This window comes from Trichoplax adhaerens, genomic scaffold (assembly GCF_000150275.1).
Source record: "Trichoplax adhaerens TRIADscaffold_3 genomic scaffold, whole genome shotgun sequence".
Lineage (NCBI taxonomy): Eukaryota > Metazoa > Placozoa > Uniplacotomia > Trichoplacea > Trichoplacidae > Trichoplax > Trichoplax adhaerens.
The window spans coordinates 7,409,921-7,435,261 of record NW_002060945.1 but is presented as its reverse complement, the minus strand read 5'-3'; the positions used below and the strand labels follow the sequence as shown (position 1 = coordinate 7,435,261).

Genomic DNA, 25,341 nt, shown 5'->3' with positions numbered 1-25,341 from the left:
TAGCAATAATATAATAAAACGCAATCGACAAGTTGGGTTAGAAGAAAAAAATTCAAGAAATGTAAATTAACTTAATATTTTCATTTTAATACGAAATAATTTATCAAATTTCACTAAATACGCTTGGCATCCAATTCTACCATAACCTATGCCATCGAATAGTGGCAACACATTGTTGCACACGTAGCAAATGTATTAGCTGTAATTCACACATATACATAGATATATATATATATTTTATATGCAACTGATGTAACGATCGTAAAGGCATTACAGGGGCACATATCAACCGCTGCACTACATCGATCTATAAACATATAAAAATATATATATATACATATACATACACAGATGCAGATGCATATACTGTACATATATATATATATATATATATATATATTCATTTATTTAGGCACTTAAATGATAATCTATTTTAAGTTAAAATATACAAATTAATTGTATATATAATCATGTAATACGTAAATAAAAGGCAATAGTTTCATTTTTCATCTACTCATCTATTTATACAGTCAGTGGCTAAGTACCTTATTAAATAAAATTGAATAAATAGCCGTATAATTTACGACAAGTCAAGAGCTGTTTTTCTATAATTAAGTCATTTATGAGAATTGAATGATGTAGTGTATTGAATCAAAATCGGTCTCAAATAAGCAGCCAATAATACCAGAAGAAATTCTATCACGTTTAAAATAATGTCTTTTCCATGATGCCTGTTGATTGCGTGGATTGATTTTAATCTTATCGTAATTATATATATACAGTAACATTTTGCCAGAGTGAAATAATATGCAAGCTATAAGATTGATAACTGTTGTAATGATCCTTTTATGACCCACTTCCATAATTAATAACAACAATTTCTTTTCATTATACAAAAAGTAATTAATGACTGAGGCTAGCTTTTTGTATGCTGCATACCGTAGCCAATACTTCGCATTGATTTGTTGAGATATTAATACATCGGAGCATCTTATTTTATTCCTTAACTTCAACTACTTTCACACTTTTCTTAGTTCATAACATATGTCACAGCAAAGGATTTCTCTACTATTTTAAGATCGAATATTAATGATCTCCAATATACAACGTTGTGAATCTCCCTTTCATTTTTAAGGTTATAAATCTAAACTCAGATTGAAATGATATTTTATAATATTATTGTTGCTGTTGAATTTTATAGATGAAGAAGATAGAATTTGTAAAAGTGGATTTTTTGTTCATATGTATATACACAAACGGATAGCCAATAATCCAGCTCCATCTTCTATAACATCTAGATAATATCTGTCTGGCTATGTGGACGTATATAGTATATATTGCTTGAATTTTTCGAAATAAAAATTTAAAATCTGAAATCATGGCACATCTTTAGAATTTCTTAATTCGTTCAACTCGCGAAAGTACTGTTGTTCGATGTCGCATAACATAGAATATAAAAGAAGCAGAACATAATTAGGGATGCTAGATAATTATTTTCATTATTTTCTGTTTGATAATGATTCATACTACGTTATTGTTGACAATTATTTACAGAACTTAGTTGTTAATAATTAGATATCGTTTTCAATATCGAATATTATATTTACTATCGTGGCTATAAATGAAACATTAATTTGCCGTTATTGTAGATTGTAACAGATGATAATTATCACATGTAACATTTAATCTTGCATACCTTAATGCCTTTTTGTTCTACATTACGCCAGTGATCATAATTCTCTTCGATATTTTTCATTACGTGTGGAATATGGGCAAAAGCTATTTAAAAGTATAAAAAAATTGATTTAGTCAAGTTTTGTAAATCTGTGCATTGAAATTTTTAACTATACTAATACAATATATATTGAAAATCTTCAACAAATAAAAACGAAGAGAAAGCACCGTAAATAATACAAGCACGCAATATTGAAAATTGTAGATACGATTTTATCATATCACAATCACGTATTATAAGGTACTGCTTAGTCATATCTAACTAAGTATTGTATTCATATGAGTAGGGAAAATTTGAATGCAGTCTATTATTAACCTATACAATCTAAACCTCGTTATACAAAGGAAAAATTATAGTACGTGCTGTTGTCAATTACAGAACATAACTATACATCGGGTTAATATTTGTTAAGTAGTTTTGTAATTAAAGACAAAAAAAATAGACTTACAATGCCAAGATTTAAATAGGTCCTTAACGAAGTAGTCATAAAAAGATCGCTGCAAATATATTAAAAGCTGATTATCAAATTTTGTACAAATAGCACTTTTCGTATCAATATCATGTCTTTCAGAGTCCAAAGGTCTCAAGTATGTAAACGACAGAACAGTTGTACATCACCGTTTTTACCTGTGATTGAGGCACATTACATTTTTCTCTGTTAAACATATGCATTGTCAACGGTAAACCTTCCTTATCTTCTTCGTCGTACTATATTTATGATAAGTACATGCATAATTAAGACTCTGTCTAAGCTATTTTTATTTAATAACGGTACTTTACTAATTGACTACATGGTTTATGTTAGGATACTGGAAAGTACTTATTAAATATAACAATACCTGGCACATGTATTCGTCCAATATCCTTAACGCCCATTCTTTACTTAATATCCAGTTTCTTGCAGGATTCGAAATATCAGCACACTTAATCAGTATACGTTTTGCTAGCATTCTATTTTCCGATGAGCTTTCGATAACTTTCAACTCTGTACCATCATCAGCAATCTAGATAATTTTTTAATTCACCCAAATATCGATTAACAAAGTGAAAGAAATCATCTATATACTGTAAAATCCTTCTAACAGTGAAAAATAAATGTCTAAGCTTCATAATTTATGATGTGCAAGAAAGTACTGTTCTATAAGTAAACAGCTTTAATTGTTTTACATCTAAATATTTTCAATTGGTTACTTACAACAGTATTCTTGCTAGCATTTAAACAGTCAGTAAATTTAGATAAGTAAGAAAAATGCTTTGTCATTTCAGTAGCCAAAACCATATCAATTATCGATGAACGAATAGAACGATATTCATCACTAAAATAAAGAAAATAAACAATACCCATAGCAAAGCAACAATTAGTTATAATAAAAAATGGTACTATCAAGAAAATGTCGAAATAATGCTCGCTGTAATTAGAAGATATAGAATTATAACTTCACCTTTCTAGCCCTTTGAAAATATTAACTTTATCATTACTGGTAGTTAATTTGAAAGCCAAAGCAGCATGATGACTTTCAAGTACAGCACTAATGGGTAATTTTTGAAGTAGGAAAAATAGATAAGTACATTAAGTAACACTGTATCACTTAGATTAAGAAATACCTAACAGTCCAATCTATCTTTTAATTTTTAACCGATTCCAGTCATCATAAATATCTCACCTATCATTGTAAAGTAGTGCAAGGGGATTATGAGAATTGCATAAAAATGCACTGGTAACGCCGGGATGATCAACATCGTGCACTATTGCCGCAATTAGAGAGGCCATAATATCCAATGGATCGAGTAAATTCTATATTATATCATAAATTCAAATAATACATAAATATTATTATAATTTTATTTGCAGTAAAAATGAAGGAGCCTTCATTCGAAGACTTTCAATAGTAATAATTTATTTTACCTTCACGCGATCACAATCCAAGAAACAGGCACTAGCATGCAACACATCACCAGCATGCGTCGAGTTATGGTAGCTATTACTTTGTCTATAGTTTGCTTCAATTAACTGAATTCGAAAGAGAGAGAGCAATAATAGTTACGATAAATTTCGAAATTATTATAGAATATTGCTAATAGGATGGATCGATAATTCGATAAATTAGATTAAAGATCTATAATAGATAACCAAAGTCATTGTTTAAAATGTCACTACTTAAAATATATTTATTCTTATAAGTCTACCTTTAACCAGTTGCATAATACATCCGCAGATGCATTGAGATAGTGGCCCATTCGGAAGCGCTCAAATATTTTCATACCAAGGTAGACCAATGGTCTAATAAAATTGGGAAAGAAATAGCAAATGGTTAGCTTTGAATTTCGTAATTATTAACAAATTCAATAACAATTTCTTTTAGTATGCCTATTATTAGATGCAAAAAGACTATGATTGCATTATTATTATTTTTAACACGCTTTTGTACTTGGTATGGATTTAAATTAGAGCTGCAATATTGCAAACGCTAAAATATTGCTATTTATTACGATAAAGTATATATTAAACTTGTAGTATATTTGTATAACAGCCTCCATCGCATGAAATATTTACAGAGTTATCATAATTATAATTTTCCTTCCGAATGAAATATATCTACCTCTTTTCCGTAACACGTTCCAATTCTAGAATGTCATAATCCCAATCAGATGCACCATCCAATGCAATTTTAATTTCTGCTGATGCATCATTAAGTATACTTTTGGCATTAACTACTAAAGATGGTCCTTTTACGTACAATATAAAAATATGAATTAGTTCATAAAATCAACGATCTAATAACGATAGCATCAGATAGGCTGAAGACCCAACTTCCGTAACTATAGCTAAGAACAGCAAGTTACTTACTTGGTAAATTACCTTGTGATGTTATCGTCTAGAAAATATTTTGCAAAACAAGAAATACGCATACCGTCATTTCATACATATAGAAAATAGAAAATTAATTTCACAAGTGTTCGTCACAAATGATAGTCGATAATTTTGCTAAGTGCATTCCTTTTACAATATTTCAACTAACGTTATTGCCAAGTTCAGTAAAATTGATTAAGTCAAAGTCAGCTCCTTGAGGAAAGGAAATCTCAGCATCTTTCAGTATTTGCTGTAATATGGGATAATTAAATGATAAGATTAGATAGGATCCTCTTATAGCTATAAATTCATACTGCTTAAATTTATATTTTCATATTTTTGGCACGTAGTATGGATTAAGAAGGAGAACTCTCATTACAAGTTATTATACACAATTTTGATTCAATTTCATATATATGAAATTAATATAATACAAACATTGATTTCATAATTACTATTAATTTACATCTAGCAAAGTCACGTATTACTGATGAGTACAGTAGAAATTGCTCACCAGAACTTTATCCAGTGATTGTGTAACATTATTTGGGCTCTCACTGACATTTTCTTGTGCAATTTTGATCAAATTAATTACCTATTTGTAACATTTATTCAAGGACATAATATTAGCATTCATGAACTTTCAAATTACCTTTTACTGTACTCCTCAGTAAATATTCAATATCATGAATCGATTTCAGTTTGGTAATAAATTTACAATTTAAAGTATTCGATTGTAGGCATATATATAACGCTACTGCTACTGTTATATCAAACTAAAGCTGAGATTTAAATCCAGTTCAATCCTTTTGATATGTGATAACATGGAGTCCTTTTCATTTTCAATATTGACAAAAGAATTCATTACCATTGATGTCGATGCTTCGACAGTTTTGATATGATTTGGATCTACCACTTTTCCTATATTAATATAATTTACGTATAAGTCACAATAAAATTGTAGTAATACAGAATCAGCTTACTTTATAAACGGAAACGGTACATAATGCCAACTGTAAAGTTAATTAGCGATAAGGGTATTTGATATTTTGAAAGGAATTCTACTAGTTTAAAAGTACTCTTAACAGACAAAAAGAAAAATCTATATTTTTATTTTCTGGAGGTTTGTCACCTTCGTAATCTTTCGTGGAAGTATAGTTATATTATAACAATTTAACTAAAGTCTTAAGACAGTATTGGTACCAAAGTAATAGAATGCAATTACTAAAGAGAAATTTTAATTGGCGGTGATAATAACTTGGATTATAATCATTTAGTCAAGTACGAACAGGCTATTAGCCATATGACTATAGCAGGAGCAGTTGAGATGCAAGGAGAACTAATCATTAGTCTATAATGAGGCCAATGTTTAGAATAAAATTACGGTAAAGCAGGATTGCAACGACTCTGGATACTATATGTGTAAAAAATTAGATAGGCATTTCGATCGAAAAGCGGATATATCGCTAGACTGATAAATAATTCGCATATAGTTGAGAAAGGTCTAATTATAATCTATAATGTCCGATAGAGTAGCCGTATTAATTTCAGTTGTCGAAAATAATACTAATCGTTGGAATTTATTAGCACACTAAACTTAAAGGATCTTAGTAAATCTAGAAAATCACCTCGCAATTTCTTAACAGTATTTTATAAACAAATTGGGTATACAATAACCAAACATTATCAGTGTAGCTACTAATGATAATGTGATAAAATAAGAAATCGCCTCTATATATGTATATCGTAAATTATCCACAATTGAATCAATGTAGGGTAGGGATAAATGGCAATTGGCTTACCATTGGGATAGGATTTTATTGATTCTTCGACATATTTCTTGTATTTAGTCTAGAGATAACAAAAATTGAATATTTCATTGAATAGACAGTTCTACTTCAGCTATATTCTTATATCAACATGTATCTACGATAAAAATTTCTTAGCCTATTTTTCAATCACTACAACGATAATGTAACATTAATCTACGTTTAGATTTTATTTCTATATATTCGACGTTTAAATTAAATTAACAATTATGCATTTTCTTTATTAACCTACAGTATAATAAGACTAATAAATAGAATTTGTTATCCGCTATTATTCAGCTTATAAATAAAACTTTATGATATCAAAGGCTACCTACTTCACAAGTTACAGCTCTGAAGCTAGATTGCTAGTACTATCATATCATTGCATAAAATCATACTATGTGATTTTCTTTTAGCTTTCATATTAAACTATTACGTATTTTTGTTTCATATAAAAATAGTAGAGGTAACAACTTGATTCTGGATATTAATAACTCGAAGCTTTATCGAATTAACTATTACAGTGAAATCATATCATTTGAATAATCTACTACAACTTACCTCCATTTCACTGATGTCTCTTTTAATTGTCACATGATGTGTTAAAAATCTTGAATATTATAGTATTAAATAGGCCACGTTAGAAAATTATAGAGCCAAAGGCAAAGAAAGAAAAGAAAAAAATTAATATATTAAGAAATCTTATAGATTTATCCATAAAGTATCGCAGTTTATTTGACATACAATTGCATTTTAGAGATATTTATGTCTGTATTTTCCTTTGAATACAGTAAATTCCATCCTCAGAGAAATATGCGGTATATTAATTGTCATTCTAATCAAAATCTTCAGTACTGAATTACTGTTTAAGAGGATAGCTATTTTTACAACCTATTGCGATTTGGTCAATATCAATTGGCACTACGTATTTTACTAATCAGAGAAACTGCTGATTTATGAAGATGTGCCTTATGTCTGCAAGCTCTGTCACCAAATACTGTACGCTGGATAGTATTGTGTGTGTGTGGGGGGGGACTTATCAATAGTCTTACAGTTTATCGGTAAAAGTTAAAAATTCCTCATTTCGCAAAGATATACAAGAAACGAATATTCAGTTACAGTAGTTACTACAGTATTGAAAACAAATCGTATATGAACTTACCCTTCATGACCAATAATAGGTATAACACGAACAAATTGTGGATATGTTTCGCCAGATTTTCTCTTGCCAACGTAAGAGCCTTCCCAAGTCCTACCTCTACTAACGTATGACTTGATCGTATTAAACAATTCCTAATAGCCAAGAAAACCATGATCATCATTCAGCTAATTATCATATTCAATGATATATAAGAATTCAACATGTCACAGAAATAATAAAAAGTTGATATAGGCCTTTTATTAAAGTAGCGCCAATATTATCTCGATAATTTTCTATCTACCTATCTATCGAATGTACATTAAATATTTTTATTTACAATAATAACTATTCAAATAGTATTGCGGTTATTATGTTCAATCCCGGTAATAACTTACTGCTACTTTGAACATTAATTTAGCCATCGCTAGTAACGTAGTCATAAAAGGAATGAATTAAGGCATTACTTGTAACAAATACAACAGATATGATAAACAAATTAAAAAAGGTGGCTTCATTTTAATAGTAATATATGAGCTAGAGTAGGAGCGGAGAATGTACATTGGAAGCATTTTTACTATCAATTACACTTAACGAAACTTTACTCAGTGCGCTTACAAGCCAAGTTTAGAATATAAAAATTAAAAAAGGGTTCTAGGCAGTCAATAATTTACGATAGTTTAATGAAACTAATAATACTTTTGTCAAGTATAATACGATGCAAACTTTAATAATAGATGAGTTATGGAAATAAAAAAACAATACAATAGTAAAAAACATTTTAAACATACCGGATCATTTTTGTCACTGGTTGGCAAGACGCTATCTAATTTTCCGATTAATTCCGAACTCCAATAACCGGTTGTTCTTTCAAAAGCTGGATTTACATACTAACAGAGTCAAGAATTTTACAAGAATTAAAATCATAAATATAGCACACAGTACAGTATTCAAAATGCATGCTTATCATTATTAAATATGCGTACGTAAAGCATAGCCGATGACATAAAATAAGTTATTTACATTGAATGCTTGCAATCATTGATTACGTATACTGGTATCGATGGTATAGCAATTTTTTAATAGAGAGTTGAAGTATGGCTCGATAGTCCATGTTTATCGACATAAATTACATCACCGCGTTGACGGTACACAGCTGATATATATAATTAAAGGATTGTGATGATGCATTTTTTATTACTTTCTTAACTTGCATTAGAAAATACTGCATTATCCCTAGGATGCATAAATGATACATGGTAACAAAGTAATGGGGCATGACTAATATATTTTATTTTTGTGCTACTTTCGCTATATTCTAGTACCATCTGCAAGTAAAAAGATATCGTAGCTTTCACTTTACTCAACCGTAGCATGCTGTAATTTCTCCAAGACCTTTTTCACTAACTACGCAAAAATCTTGGTAAACGCTCTAACAGAAGTGATATAAAGGCCAATTTTTACATACTTGAAATTGGGACCGATCTGTAGTAATTTCTACGGAATCGTATGCGTTATGGATAGCAGCAAATAGTGAATCGGCTTCCCTACGAGTACCAAATCAATAGTAATAATTCATTACAAAAATGTTAACAACAGACAAAAGCAATATGGTCAAGAAAGTAACATCAAATGGATTATACATTGACCGACCAACTTCAATACATCACAATACTTTAATAAGTTATGCTAATTTGATATGTAATATTAGGATACACTGTAATTTTTATAAGTTGATTGAATTGAATACTGTATAATAAAGTCCGTTAAAATTTTTTTATTTCTTAAGCTTACCTTATTTTTACTTGCTGCCGAAGATCATTTACTTCCAGCATTATTAACTCATTTAAACATCCACCCACATTAAAATTCTCCACAAATCGCTATATAAAAAAGATGTTAAAATTATATTTCAAGAATCAATGATGTATCGAAAGTAGTAAATCTTGAACTTTATCAGTTTTATCAATCAATCAATCAATCAATCAATTAATCATTTTAAGGAGCATGAAATAAAAATTATCTTGAGGTAATACATAATCAGCCAACAACGAATCATACCCGATTGAATCCCATAGCAAGTAAGGGTGCTATACTAGGCTCTTCTTTATCAGAATTACTATAAAAATGGAACAATAAATAATAGCAAAAATTAGCCAAGATTGAATATATTGACATGGTAGTTGTCCTATGGTACAAATCGGCGTTGGGCTTAACATTGGTGACGGGCTGGAGAACCGCAGTACACTAGGCTTGACATAGCTATAAAAATTTTTTATAACCTAATTGAAACTCGATTTTTATTCTATCGCTTATAAATGATCCTTCGATTACAACTATTCCTGATCGATAACGAATGACAATGAATCTATTCGGAAATGAATAAAATTTGCATGTTAAGCGGCATTCGAGGGCGAATCAAGTTTGTGAGATCTCCTTTCTGAACGATGAAACGATTTAAATGTACACTTTTGTATTAACATATGCTAGAATAATGCATTAAATCAATCGATGGGATTTGGAACTAAAAATATAGAAAAGGATAAAAAAAATAAAATTTAACGTGTATTTTAATATTCGACCATCATCAACAACACTAGAGGAATGAATTCTTTTTTTTTATCTTTAAAATTCTAATGGTTGTAGAGCTCCTATTCTGTAGGACAATCTCTCTACTCATTAACTACAACGTTGAATCTATTTTCAATCAATTTCTATTTGTATCGTAGCTCTATGAATAATATATCAACGCAGTCTTTTTTGATGAAGAGTGAACATTGCTATTTCTATTTTATCATTGCAATCGTTCAATTTATCCCTTCTCTAAATTCAATTCATTCTATTTATTATAGGAGCATGTGTTATTGAATAAATTTTTGGATCATTTTAAAATATTACACTAATAATTACTCTAGTCATAATCATATTAATGTAGGTGAGTAACGGACGATATACCAATGGAAATAAATTTCAAATTGATCGGTTTAATCAAAAAAAACTACTAGCATTAAAATATTATGACCATTGGTCGAATTTTTTTTGTCCATTTTTATCAATTGATGGACTATCTTTTACCAAGATTGTTAATACTAAGTAGTTATGCCCATTTTCATTTTTGAAAAGCCATTGCATCTATTGTTACTGTCGTTTGTTGCATGCAATAAACAACTAACAAAAATGGAAACTAAAAATAATTCAACTTGAAGAATAGCATTGAATTGCCATAGCAACAGCAAAATAAGCACTTGATAAAATTCAATTAGCTAATAATAATAAACAGCCAATTCTATTCTAAATGACCAACAAGGTTATTTTATTGCAACGACTGTATCATAGCCAATTTAGAAATGGATCGTTATATTCTTAGCTGTAAGTAATCAAATAGAAGTTACCTTGGATTAACAACGGCAATCATGGTTGATTGATTGGATAGCGATTTATCTTTCACATTTCTAGAAAGCAATAATAAGAGGACATATTGATGTTGAGTTGGATATAGCAATTTATTAAATTTTGAATATTCAACTGAATAGTAACCATAACTTGGTCGAATGCTAAAGTTATTTATTATGGATGTTATATGAGTGGGATTGAGTTTTTCTGCTATTTGACTATTGAAGAGAATAGAGTCCAATTTAGAAGCATGGCTAACGCTTATTTTATCGCAACAACAACTGCTCAAAGTAGTCTTACTAAAAAGATGTCTGATGTTGATTTTGAATTCAATGACTTGGTCGAATGCTCAAGTTATTTATTATGGATGTTATATGAGTGGATTGAGTTTTTCTGCTATTTGGCTATGAAAGAGAATAGAGTCCAATTTAGGAGCATGGCTAACGCTTATTTTATCGCAACAACAAAGTAGTCTTACTAAAAAGATAACTGATGTTGATTTTGAATTCAACCTAACAAGCTAGCCAATGGAACAGTTAAGAAATACCAATTGTATTTTCCATCTGCTTTTCATGCATGTACTTTTTATTTTCACTCTTCACACGCGCACTATTTTGTATAAACTACCTGCAGTAGACGAACATTCAAACCTGCCATTATAGTTGGTTCCACAGGGATATATATAAATATACACGTATTATTAAATGGCGCTGATAATGAGCTTGCATAACCTACTACAAAGTATCGTATATCAGATATCACTGGAAGAGAATAGCATTATTGCAAATATATTGACTATTGACTAAATCATTAGGATAATATGATGCATTTGGATGATAAGAATACTTGTATTATCTAGTTTTACAACTTTGTTTCCGCTTTTACACCCATTTTTTGGGGGGGGGGGAGGGAGGGGGAATATGATGAAGACTATGATAACTCAACTCGTTGCTACTTTGAGTTAAGCAATGGAAAGCTTGAGTTGTTGATCCATGTTCTTTGCTACTTACTTGCATATCGTTTCACCGTTGAAAGCATCTTTGGAGCGTAAATCGACAAATACAATATGAGGTCTATAATCTTGATAATATTCTATAGCGCTTCTTTCACTATGTACAACGTTTAATTTATAATTTCCTTTCTCGGCGGCTTGTTTCAAAGCATTTAATTGCTTATCATTTTCAGAAAATATCGCTAATATCTAAAATTGGATTAGAGAAAATTGTTTTCCATCAAAAAATAGTGTCATAATCATGTTTAGCGAATAAAGAACAACATGAATAATACATTATAACTTTTACTCGATCACACTAAGTCAATTATGCGTATCCCCCAAATGAGGGTATTTTTCTATCTATCTATCCATCAGTGACGAAAATGGCAATTCAATTGATCTTATGGAACTATCACAAGTTATTCCGTATCACTTAAGCACGATGGGATCAACAATCTATCCTGATCTATCTTGTATTCTTCATGTATTGCCCACAAAAATCATCCGATAGTGTACCCTTGATAAATGGACTAAGTGTTAAACTACTTGGACATTATTAAAATCAATATACTCATTTTTGGGACTCTTTCGTAGTCATCTTTTCTTATGGAAGAATTCAAGTGTATCCACGTATAAAAAAGAAAAGGGTGATTATTTCCCTATTCAAAATTCAATCATTCTCCCTTTCCATGATGACGGCCATAAGTTGATTAGTACACTATCCATATAATTTTGGACTCTTAAACAACTTTATCTCTATAAACAATTTAAAGTATCCATGTATTCCCCCCCCCCCCAAAACAGGGCAATTTTTCCTATTTCAAATCACTCTCGCATTGGAAATGATGATGGACGTGAAATTAGAAGAGATAGAATAAGATGAAGTGAAGTAGTGAAATCATATTCACTCACTACCGGTTAGGATGCGACATGAAGCAATGGATACTACTCGACAATATCCAATAGGTATTCTATCCCCCAAAAGCAGAAGATCAATAAAATTACTATCCTGTTCCGCCATTCAAAAAAAGGATACAAGTAATATGATTTAGGTTAACCCAAAGAAATTGCGTTCTTAGCCCCAAAGTGCATGATATGGTTGTCAGAAGTATTGGGGAGGTTACACTATCGTTGCATTATTCGCCCATGATCATCACCATTCTATACTGTTTTCTCTCTCCCATCATGAATCAATTTGATTGCATAGATTGTTCCTGATTCGTTTTCTAATAGACTTGGCTGGGTTTGATTCTTTCATACAATACCAATTTTAAACTGTCAATGTCCATTTGTGAAAAGATCCATTTCAAGCATACAATCCACTTTCTATTCCATTTTTCAAGCAGTGGAACAAGTTACTGTTGTAGCGAGAAGAGGAGGTAATGGATTCTATTAAGCTGTATTTTTTCCGATTGTTAATGACCAATATTGATGGTGATAATCAGATCAACATGCCATCGTTGATCCAATTGTATAGGACATTGGATTTACTTTGTAGTTGACTATTTTTTCACCATTCAATCAAGAGTACGCTAGACGAGTGCCTATAATCCACTTTCAATTTCACTTTTTCATTGATGAAGACGTAAATCATAACGGATAGGAAGGAAATGCAAAAAAAAGGATTGTATTACGCTCATTTCTCTCTAATAACCAAAAGGAGCGATGAGGATCATCATGATGCTGATGTCCAATTGACATTGCAAGTTTACAATTACAATCCATTGACATTGCCTTGATCATCAATCTATCCTAATTTGTTGGGTTGATATGATGGGTAGGCAAATATTGTGAAAGCTAGGTTAGATAGTTGTGTAGGAACATTATGCTTGGACTGGATATTCTTCTTCTTGCTGGACAGATATGATGATTGCTGTATTACCGTTGTTGTGATCGCTAGGGAGGCACTGTACAAGGCTAACTTATTTCTTGAATAATAATGTGACTTTGTAGGATAGGGGTATGGAGAAAAAAGCCACTCAATGAGTGAATTGATCAAGTCAATGATGAGCTAAAGAGATGATTTTGTTTCAAAGCTACCTCTTTAAGAAATAGAACGACGACAAAATCCATGGTAAAAATAGTGCTAGGCTATGCACGATATTACCCAATGCAATAGTGACATTGTAAGACTGAATGGATGAGCTGAATATACTGTACAACATGATGGAGCTTTCCATCTTGAAATAGTATCAAGAATCTTCCACGTCTCCCAGACTGGTTTTTTTCAGTCTAGTGAAGATGGCGAGATGATAAGGGGAAAGTATGGTCAAGAAATTCAAGTTTACTCCTTCTCCTGGAGCGGTCAAATCCGACGCTTTGCGATCAAGTACAAGATGGAACTTGTATCCAGTCGACAGCCATATGCATTGATGTAGACGATGTTGATTTTTTTGAATGGAGGAGAGACAAGTATTGATCATTGGCTGCTACCTTGGACAGATTGGATTGGTTAAGCAAAGTAGAGTTGATCGGCTTCCTAGCATAAAATGCAATTGAAATCCTCCCCCTTTTTGATTGCCGTGTAAAATCGATTTTGGTGACTCCATTACTCGCCGTTACTACAAGTAGAGTAGGAAAGAAAAAAAAACCACACACAACTTGAACGCCTATCGTCAACGATAGGCGTTGAAGCAAGTACTAGTAAAAGGAAAGTAGTTTGCCTTTGGCATTGGATCAAAAATTTTGGTGACTCCATTACTCGCCGTTACTACAGTAGGAAAGAAAAAAAACCCACACACAAACTTGAATGCCTATCGTTGACGATAGGCGTTGAAGCAAGTACCAGTAAAAGGAAAGTAGTTTGCCTTTGGCATTGGAGAAAAAAAATTAATTTTTCCCCCTAGCCTAAAATTCAACCATCCTTCTTTCTCTCTTCAACACTCGCTATAGCGACAATAGCGCAAGCATAGACAAGACTGGTGGAAAATCATTCCAGCAAAGAGAAAAGATCCCAAAATAAAAGCCATCACTTATGCCCTATCCAAATAATATTTATTGACTCAGATGGCGTAGACTATTGCTTTTAATTGTCTTGATTGCAATCGTAATTGACGACAATAGTTAGGATAACAATAGTTCAACAGTCATGGAAAGGAGGAGAAAAGTTACTAATAACGACTAAAACAAATTCTTCTTGTATTTGCATTCTCTTGTTGCATGGCTTGCAATACAACATCAATCTTGATGTTGTATTTTACTTGTCTATTCTTCAGCTTTGCTATTCAATTTGCAACCTTGTATTGCTGTATACAAGTGGAGCAATGTCATGGAAACAAGCATTTCTATGTAGGCAAAAGATTAGCTATCATTTCATCTTCTTTTCTCTCTCTCTCTTTCTTCAACATTCATCTATTTGTCATCTTTCTTCTTCTTTTTTATTTTCCATTCTCCAACTTGATCCATTTTCTTCCATGCTCAACAAAAATGTCATTTTAACAACAACTCATTTTCTCCTTCTTTCACAAATGATGGAAAAAGATTGGCGTAAAACCCCAATCAAAAATGAATCAATCAAAAAAATCAATAAAAAGAGAGAAAGAGGAGGGGAAAAATGACATAAAATACTCCATTTCATCAAGGCTATGGCTAAAATGGCCATGCTTGCTTCTAATCATCATTCAAGCCCATTTAGTGCGTCTTGTTGATTGATTGCATGTTAGCAAGAAATTGTTTTCGTCTTCACTAAGCTACAACCATTAAACTCTTCCCTTATCCGTTTGACAAATGTTGTCTTGGACCCATTTCTACACTTGCATCTCCCTATTTTCCACCATGATGACAAGTAACTTTTGCTTGTCTTGCCCCCTTTCATGCAGCGATCCAATTCAATAGTCTCTACAAGTAGAACAACATTTCCTGCTATTCCTCCTATTTGCCTACATCACCACAGTCGGTTGATCGACCGCTGTCCTTTCCACCATCATAACGTTCAACTCTCCTTCAAGTTGCTACCTTGACTAGCCAACACTATTTCTTCCCATTCTCCTTGTGCATCTCATCTGCATTTGGAGAAGAAGAAGAAGAGAGTAGCTGGCATGAGAATCCTTTCATTTTGTCAAGTTGAATATGGACTCCCCTTTTCCGGTATTGTCGCTTTCTATGACCAAAATGGCCCATTGGACAATATTCTATCGATCGACTCAAATCTTCATCAATTGCCTTTTCCTGTCTTCTCAAGAAGGCCCGACAAAAGCAATACTAATTTTCAACATGGATTTGAATCATTTCTCTTCAGGCAGGCATTTTCTTCTCCATAGGGGGGGGGGATAGCCATTTTACCTTTCCTCGTTGAAAAACAACGTTAATGAATAAGGAAAAAAGGACAATGTGCCGACTAGAATGCTCGGTTTTTTTTAGCCATTTCTAAACATGGACTAGCAATCATTGGCATATTAATAATTCCATTGGCCTTCATAAATAATAATAACCTTGTTTGAAGTCAATAGCATTCTTCTTCAACTGAGCGGATAGCCTTGGCTGTCAATATGGAGGGCCATTGCTGCTGTCTCCCTCTTTCAACAACCGACGGAGAAAGAGAACGAAGATTGCAACAACGTTGTCTGTTCAACTGGTTCTAACATAGACTGTAGTCTTGTAGTCGATGATAGCTTGCCTATTTTTGACTATCCTGTCATGGCGATAGTTGTACAAGAAAGAAATGAATGGCTTTACCAAACAAGGGGGAGGGAAATTTCCATTACAAAATCAACATGAAGACAACAAGTTGAAATGAATATGGAGAGATTTGCCTATCGTCGTCTCTTTACTCCCTTTCTCCATGCAATGGCTAGCGATACAAGTATTGATCATTCGTCTTTTTCTACTCGTATATTGTAAGAAGGAAATAGAGTCTAACTAATCCTTTTTTTCCATGTCCAATTTGAAATAAAATGTCGATACATCATCACTCATTCTTTTTGCGCCAAATTGTTGCCTTTCAACTTCCATCCTCGACAAGGGATGATTCCCCCCCAATCAACCTAATCCTATTCCATTGCTTTCTTCCACTATGGACATGTTCTAATATCCATTTTGTAATCGATCATGTCCCAGTTTGGCTAATGCCACCACCATCCATGGTGCTCATCGTCATTGAAATTGAAGAATTAATTTGTACAAGGATTGATTTTCACCAGTAGAGTAGGAACTTCATCTGATCAATTTGGAGTTACTCTTCTACATCCAATCCATGTTGGATGCGTTGATCATTGAAAAATGGAGGGCTATTCCTTTTTGCAGTGACACTCGTGGATAGTAGTAAAACAAATAGAAATTGGACAATTCTCCATTCCCCTTGATAGCATCCATTGGCTTCTCATTGACAGTAGGGTTCAATTTACGACTGCAATCATTTCAAGAATATTTTTGGCCATAAAAAAAAAAGAATCATATTGGATCAAGGCTAATGATGTGCTTAATGAAGTAGAATGAGTTGGAAAGGCAAATTGGACACATTTCTATTGCAATTTATAGCATGAATTACTTGTCATACAAGTATGGTATAGTGGCTTAGCAGGAGAAGGAGAACGCATTAGGCATGGCAGGGGGCTAAATTGGGGAAATTGCCCCTAGTGCCATTTCACAGCATGAATGTTCTTTCGACACAAGGAAGTCTTGCGCTGTATTATCATCCAGAAAAGCTGAATAAAGTTGTTGTAGAAACAGTCAACAAGGCCAATGGTGTACTTGCAAGCCATGATGATGATCAAAGTATGGCGTAGTAGTGTCCATCGTTGAATTTATTGCATCATCAACTCGCTGATGTCAAAGGTAGACGCTAAAAATCAATCTCTTTGGCTATTGAGAATGCAATTTGGATAGCGAGCGCTTTGCTTTTATGCCTATCTACGCCATAATATTGCAAATTGAAAATGAAAGCAAGTGTGGTTGCACTTTTACATTCAATTCTTGGAAAGCAAAAACGATTGTCGTCCAACTTGTATTAGAGTCAAATGGATCACTACCTTAGGCAAATGTCCAAATCAATCCTTGTCTGGCTATGCGGCCATCATGGAATACGAATCGACTAACACATTGGGTTTTCATCAATGGCCCAAAAACAAGCATGAAGGATGGTCCAACTCGTATTAGGCTTGAAGTGGAGAAGCACATTCAGCAAATGGAGATCTCTTTTTGCTATGGTATATCGACATTTTCCATTCTAAGACAACACCATCTTGAAATGGCCTACAGCAATGGTATTCTTTTGGTTGGAGAATGGCTAAGCCTACGTCGATCATCGTTTTCTTCCTTGCATCCTCCTATCTCATCCTTGACCCACATGTCCTATCTTACCCAACCTTTTACCCTCTCCTACAGCGGATAGCATTGAAATAGAGGCAAAAAGGAAAAGGATTGCAAGGGACAAATGTCCACCAACCCCATAAGTTGCTGCAATCGATTGCAATGGTTGGTTGGTAGGGCAATCATGCAGCGCTCTTTCTCCATGCAATTTTGTAGACACTATTTGTAAATGGATCGCTTTTGTTGTTTTGAACCTTCCTTCTTTCTTTCTATTCCTTTCTGTTTTATTCAATAAAAGTAAGCATACAGGAATAATTTCATGCCTATAGCAAACAAGACTATAGGCATCCATTTTATTGGGTAGTTGAACCATTTTACTTGAATTGTTTTCATTTTTCTTTGCAAGTAATTGCTTCAACTATTGTCAAGTTGGCTACTCCAAAAATGAAACACATGTAGAACTTTTCTAGGTTTAAGCTTGGATATGTAGATTTTTCTAGGTTTAAGCTTGGACATGTAGACTTTTCTAGGTTTAAGCATGGACATGTAGATTTTTCTAGGTTTGGACATGTAGACTTTTCTAGGTTTAAGCGTGGACATGTAGACTTTTCTAGGTTTAAGCGTGGACATGTAGAACTTTCTAGGTTTAAGCGTGGACATGTAGACTTTTCTAGGTTTAAGCTTGGACATGTAGACTTTTCTAGGTTTAAGCGTGGACATGTAGACTTTTCTAGGTTTAAGCTTGGACATGTAGACCCTGTCTCGGTTGATTTCAACGCTGCTATCCATGCTCAATATTCAGGACTAGCGAGCGGATTGATGCCAACATCAACTCGTATTTGTCGAGCAATCCTTTCCCTTTGGCCGTTGCAACGACATCATAATTCATATTGCACAATGTTGTCAACGTAGACGAAGGCAAAAATCAACACTTGCATTTGATGTTTCAAGTTTTGTAATAGCCAAGTTATGTTGTGGACTTGTAAGCTAGGATCATCACTTTGTTGAAGGGTATCCCAAAATTAGGCGATAGTCTATTCTCTCTCTTCCCCCCTTTTTTAGGCTAGTATCACAGAAAGAATCTCAACCTGAATGAAGTTGAAGGGGAGAGGATTGTCATCAGAATCGCCATTTATTTTCATTCGTTGCTTTTATCGTCATGCAGCGATTAAGAAAGTCATATTTAAAGCAAGACGAAAAGATGGACAACAATGATGAGAAGAGACTATCGGCCATGAAAAAATTACCATCGATGCAATATTCTTGGCGGTCTGCCATTTTGGCAACCCTAATGCCATCATGACGTTAATATTACCAAAAGGGGAAAAAGATCAACTTAGGGCCACGTCGAGTAATGTAAACGACTGGATGGAAAATGAATCCTAGCTATTGCGTCCTTGCCGAGGTAGAATAGACAGTGATTGAAAAATTGGGGGGGAGGAAGGCAATCTATCATCATCATCATCATGTTGTTATTTCAATCAGATAATGGTGATGATAGTCATAATTCGTCATTGAAATGGCCTAAACTATTTAGGAATGGATTGCATTTTATTTTGGCAGCCAACCATCAAGACCCTAGATATACAATATACTATAGGTCAGATATTCAACTCTTAACCACTACCATGAAAGGTAACTTTCTCGTTGAAGTATTGCTTTTCCTTTTTTCCCTTCCCTTTCCTTGGCCCTTTGGAAAAGACGATAGAAAGGGTAGGCAAATTGTTGCAATGGAAAACCTCTTGGTACAGTAGTTCAATCTCATTCCATGGGCCAATTCTATCGGGAATCGGCTAATGCAAGACTCATGGCAAATGAAGAAATGCCTCGCCATAGGATAACTGCAAGCGTTCTTTTTTGCTACCCACCCCCAACTGATTTTTCAAGTTGACCATAATGATGATAGAGGACAATCGGTTACCAACCATATTAATATTTAATTTATTTATCCTTGTGATGGACGACGAAGAAACAGCCTGGCTGGTTTTTTTTTTTTTTTCCTCTTCAAGACAATCAACATGGATCGCCATAACCCAGTGAGACAACATCAATTTAATACTGAAAAAATGGAGGAAAAATAGGGGAACAAGATGGTCCAATGTCCATTTAACCTCCAACTTGGATTTTTTTATTGTCAAGGCAAAAGTTGTCACCATCTCTATGAACAGCAACAACAACAACAAAAAAAATAGAATGACAACAAAAACTTCTCCTCCAAGTCAAAAGATGCAATCAACTCTTGATCGGATTCATCATCAACATCCAGTTAGTCGCGATCATCGCTCAATTCTCCTATCAATATTTTTCATGTCCATCTTTGATGCAATGACGACTATTTGACTTTCTAGACGAGCTACTGTACTTTGCCTTTTTCAATCTAATGTAATATGCTAATCATTCCCTTTTCTTCCATATTTATCCATGCTTGCATGAAAATCGATTGGATCATCCAATCGATCTTCATCCATGTCTCCATTTTGACATCATGATGCCGCCAAGAAACAACTTTATGTTCTAATTTTGATGGGACTAGCGATCGAATGAGTCTCTCCTTACTGTGGCAATAGACGACTCTCTTTTCATCTAGCCAAATGGACTAAAATCCAGCTTAGACTATCAACATCATTCAATGCTCAACCAACAATCTTGAACATGGATCATATTCGTAAAATACAAGAGTGGATGATCAATAGTGTAAAATGAATCAAGATGCAAGCGTTGTTCCGATAGAACAAAGTTTCCCAAAAGGGAAGAAACAAGTCGTATTTAATCATCCATCATTTTTATGCCACTTTCCATGAACGAGAATATCCGCTACCGGTCAACCAATCCCAAATGCAATCATCCTTTCTGGCATAGAAGCTACTCTTTCAGTGTCTTCAAGGTAAAAGGAATAGACTGCTGCTCCACTCATATCAATCTATGGTTGTGAAAACTTCAAGATAGCTTACCATCATGGACATGAAGGTGAACATTTTCTCCTACTTGCATAGCAGCTTACGATATCGACTCAATACCCAAGGCTAATAGACTAGGATAGTCTATTAGTCTATTAGCCTCCGATACAGTAATAAACCTACGAGTAAATCATTTTCTATGCAAGAAATAAATGTCGACCAACTTTTCAAAGTTGGTCGACGAGTTTGTTGAAGAAAAAATAATCAGCGTGTCATTGGACAGTACTCTCAACTCTACTTGTACAGCATGGATAAATGGAAAAAAAATTCATCTTTTCCATTCTGGCTATTGCCGACACTGTAGACTACTGTAATTCATGTTTGAAAATCGATTGCGAAGGCAAACCTAATGAATAAAAACTACTACTGCTAGCAAGCGATCATCTCGGACTGGTGATGAAGAATCAGGATAAATGACTAAAGACCATTCCTACTTTAGTATTGCCCATGCCAATTTTAGGCGTCCAAACCAAGAGTTGCGACAGTAAGGGATTTGATATGGAATTTCAACGTCGTAATATGGTTGGGTAGCAACGGAAAAGGCAGGAAAAAAAAATGGACAGCGCTGTCTTTAATAGGGTCCATGATGAATTTTGAAGGCGGAATGCAATGTGGCAGCAGTCAACTGATGGATTTAGTCGTGACTCTTGCTACTATTTTTTCCAGCTATGAATCAATAGTGTAGAGTAAAATAACCTGCATTCAATCTACCCCATACTGAGATATGTCTATTAAGAATGCGCCATTCGTCTTCTTCTTCAATCCACTACGATCGAGTGTAGTGGGGAAAATGGCCTTTCCATTGCTACGCAATCTATTTTACAACGGATTGAAAGTAGGTAAAATGGACAAGAGAGTGGCTCATCTCTGTGTAGCGCAAAAGCCACCCAGATATCAGCCTTTTCTATCATGGAATCCCAGCCAAATACCATTGGAAATAGGCTAATTGACGGATAATATCCTACTACAGGTATTGCCAAAATGGATAGCGCGGAGACAACAAGGTTAAATAAAACGAGAGAAAAGGTCTGACAATTGTCCTCCCACTAAATAAAATGACGTACGAAATGAAAGACACTGTGTGTCCAATACTATACAACATTGGTGATTTGGAGGAAGAAAAAGAGAAAAAAAAATATAGCCATGTGCAAATGGACCCAAATTGTCATCATGGGTTATGTGTTTTTTTTATCCTCCTTCGCCGACGGTAAGATCAACAACAGTTTGATGCAAACTTGGAGCCGTCTAGACTTGAAGGGAGTGGAAATGGTTGTTTATCCACAAGAAATGGATCCTTTGCTATGCAAGAAAGAGATCGAGTCTACTGTTACGCTACAATTTTTCTCGTCCTTTTTACTTGACAACGTCAAAAAATGAGATGGAAAGGGTGTAATCATTCCGTCAAGATACATGGCAACAGACTGCCATATCCCAGTTGAAAAAGCGCTTACTTACTCTTGTGTCTAGTATTCAAGTATGGCCGACATGACTGTAGTAATGATGCTATCCATTTCAGGATCAACAACTAACTTTGTCGTCCAAAGTGTAATGAAACCAATCATGAGATTAAATTGGAAATTATTTTCAATCGTCTGCATACATTGGACATCTTGTTGGTTGTCCCACTCTGCGTGTTAGTCGACGTCATAATCAATCATGGATGCAATAAAATTCAAACTTTAAATACTATTTTACCAACCTCTACCTCTATATAGAAAAGTAGTGTACTCAAAATCATTTCAGGCGGAAAAAAAAATGTCTTGGTATTGAAAGAAAAATGCAGATGAAAAGGATTTGGGGCAAGATAAAAGGTTGGTAAAAGAAATACAAAAATACTGTGTCTCATTTGAGTGCGGGGAAAATTTTCAAGTCTGGACTTACCTTCATTTGCGGTTGGATAACTTTCATTGGACCAAAGCAGACTGTCACTCCAAGTTCCCGAGAATATTTACGAATCTAATAAAAATGTAGTTACAGTACATCAAGATCAGATATTGAACAAGAAAAAATAGAGGGGGGGGGGGGGGAAAAGTCATTTTTTTTTAGAGACGGGGGGGAATCTGTAACATATAGAGTAGAAAAAAAAAAAAGAGACAATCAACGGTAGCAAGAGTAGGAAAAATGGGTAGAAAAGAATGGTTTGAAGGGTAACAACGATGAATATAAAATGGGTTGATTAGCCGTTGGTTGTTAGCAAGAAGAAAAAAAGCTTTTCATGACGACCAAGGTGATGGTTGCATGAAGGAGGAATAGGGTTAGGGTGCCATGATGATCGCGATGATTCTTCTCGTTGTGATGGTCAAAATAAGAAAGCAAACATTGATGAGTAAAAATAGAGAAATATCCTTTTTTTTCAATCATGTTGTTACTAGACAACATTTATTTCAATTGGGTACTACAACTAGGACTACGGTAGTACTACTACTCTTGTACAATCAAGTTGATACTTGCTGGTTGATTGACTATCAAGAAAGAGAAAAGAGAATGTTGGTGAAAAACGATGGAAAAAGGCCATGCCAGAATGGATGCATTGGATAGAGAGCGAAAGTAGAGTAGAATAAAAAGGAGGAGGAAGAAAAAAAAAAAAATGGCCATGATGATTGCATAACAAAAGAGAAAATTTATCCCGTTACTGTAGTCTTGATTCATGAATTACTTGGGGGTTTTTTTTTTTTCTATCCTATTCTTCAACGACATGATGGAAAGATTTGAACCATGTTGATCGAGGACGTAACTAAGCCATGGGGTATGGGGAAAGAAAGAATCAAGTGGATCTTGTCGCGTAACAAGATTGAATGTTAAAGTAAAAAGGATAAGAAAGTGATTGAATGACGACTAATTGGTTGGGGAAAATGGAGAAGAAATGAAAGCGATATGGGTCCAAATGAGGAGTGGATTGAGTTGAAAAGATTGATTGCTATCCTTGAATAGTGCAATTAAAATGGAGTGAAAATTTTTTGTTGTTGGCAACATGTGACTTTACCTTGACTTCGCCGTTAGTACTGTTTCCATTGGATTGGATTCGTGATGAATTGCCGTTGGCACTATCTGTTTCTGAGTTTGGTGGATGATTCATATTTTGTCCGTTGGGTATCGTTTCAGAAGCAGGATCTGGTGTAGCTTGGCTAGGAGAGCACCCCATTAGCTCTCCACGATCATAAAAAAGAAGATTTGAAAGTGTGACTCTTTCTTGTCAGCAATCCCCAAGTAACCTAGGCCCCAAAATGACTTGGATAAAAGAGAGAGAGAGAGAGAGAGGCAGTCAGGTTCGACAGAGCCCCCTACAATTTTATTGGTCTTGTTGAATCAATCGATTGAAAATGGCCAATCTATCGGCTGCATAGAGATCGATCACGAGGTGATGAGAGAGAGAGAGAGGAATGGATAAGTTGATGATGGTGTTGTGATCGATCCACGACGACCAAATTCTTTCTTTTTTTCCAATATTGGAGAATAATGATTGCAATGCAGCAGATTAATGTTGTTGTGGCTGGATAGAGAGGGGAGGGGGGGGAAATGGAAGTAATTTTCCTTGCACAGCGGCGGCGTCGTCTCTCTCTCGCTCGTCTAGCAAACAAGGCAAGGGGACAAGAAAAGGAAAGAAAAAACAATCAATCACCAAGACACAAAGCGACAAGTCTTGATCATGCACCACTTGCAACAAGACAAGGCGTTGGAAAAAAAGAAAAAAAAACCCCAAAAACAATTTCGCAATTTCTCTTGCCCTAGCCAATACGCTGGTGATGGCCACCAATCTAAAAGTAATAGTCCATCATAACTGATATTGCTAGCGCAGTAGGCTAAAGTATACACACAAGTTGTCGATGGCAGCAATCCACTTGGATAGTCTCTTTTTCCACTCGTTTACAGCAGACTTTATAAAATGAAACCTAGCGATGATGATGATGATGATAGTAGACAACAACAACAACAAGACACACACAAAAAAAAATGCCTACTGCCTCTTCTCACTATGGGAACCGATGAAAAGGGCGTGGATCCATTTGCAGTGCTATTGTTTTACTGAAGGCCTAACATCATCCAGCCAATCAAAGACAAGCAATGGAATGACGACAAGAATTGCTTGTCGTCTGATTGGTTGGCACTATTGAAGCAACGTGGATGATTGGCTAATTTATTGTAACGACGTCATGGAAATGGCTGGTATCTAAAGCCAGTCCATGTCAACAATCAACCTGAGCAAGATGTATTGTTG

General features: G+C 34.2%; 2 protein-coding genes across 2 annotated transcripts; both read right to left on the bottom strand.

The window, feature by feature from the left end:
• Nucleotides 1-1,030: 1,030 nt before the first annotated feature.
• Nucleotides 1,031-13,106, bottom strand: TRIADDRAFT_54830 (uncharacterized protein; the record flags this gene model as incomplete). The annotated part of the gene is made up of 25 exons (XM_002110588.1): nt 1,031-1,144; nt 1,697-1,779; nt 2,184-2,232; nt 2,363-2,443; nt 2,575-2,739; nt 2,931-3,051; nt 3,178-3,264; nt 3,400-3,530; nt 3,642-3,746; nt 3,923-4,016; nt 4,336-4,462; nt 4,584-4,611; nt 4,756-4,836; nt 5,101-5,181; nt 5,455-5,507; nt 6,389-6,437; nt 6,959-7,007; nt 7,560-7,690; nt 8,327-8,425; nt 9,004-9,082; nt 9,330-9,418; nt 9,597-9,654; nt 10,928-10,987; nt 11,939-12,129; nt 13,080-13,106. 25 exons carry the CDS (start codon nt 13,104-13,106, stop codon nt 1,031-1,033), a joined length of 2,232 nt encoding a protein of 743 aa, XP_002110624.1.
• Nucleotides 13,107-21,827: 8,721 nt separating this feature from the next.
• TRIADDRAFT_54829 (uncharacterized protein) lies at nt 21,828-24,267 on the bottom strand (the record flags this gene model as incomplete). Its single annotated transcript, XM_002110587.1, has 4 exons — nt 21,828-21,939; nt 22,831-22,832; nt 23,007-23,081; nt 24,109-24,267. The coding sequence occupies 4 exons, from the start codon at nt 24,265-24,267 to the stop codon at nt 21,828-21,830; spliced, it is 348 nt and encodes a 115-aa protein (XP_002110623.1).
• Between the last annotated feature and the right edge of the window lie 1,074 nt (nt 24,268-25,341).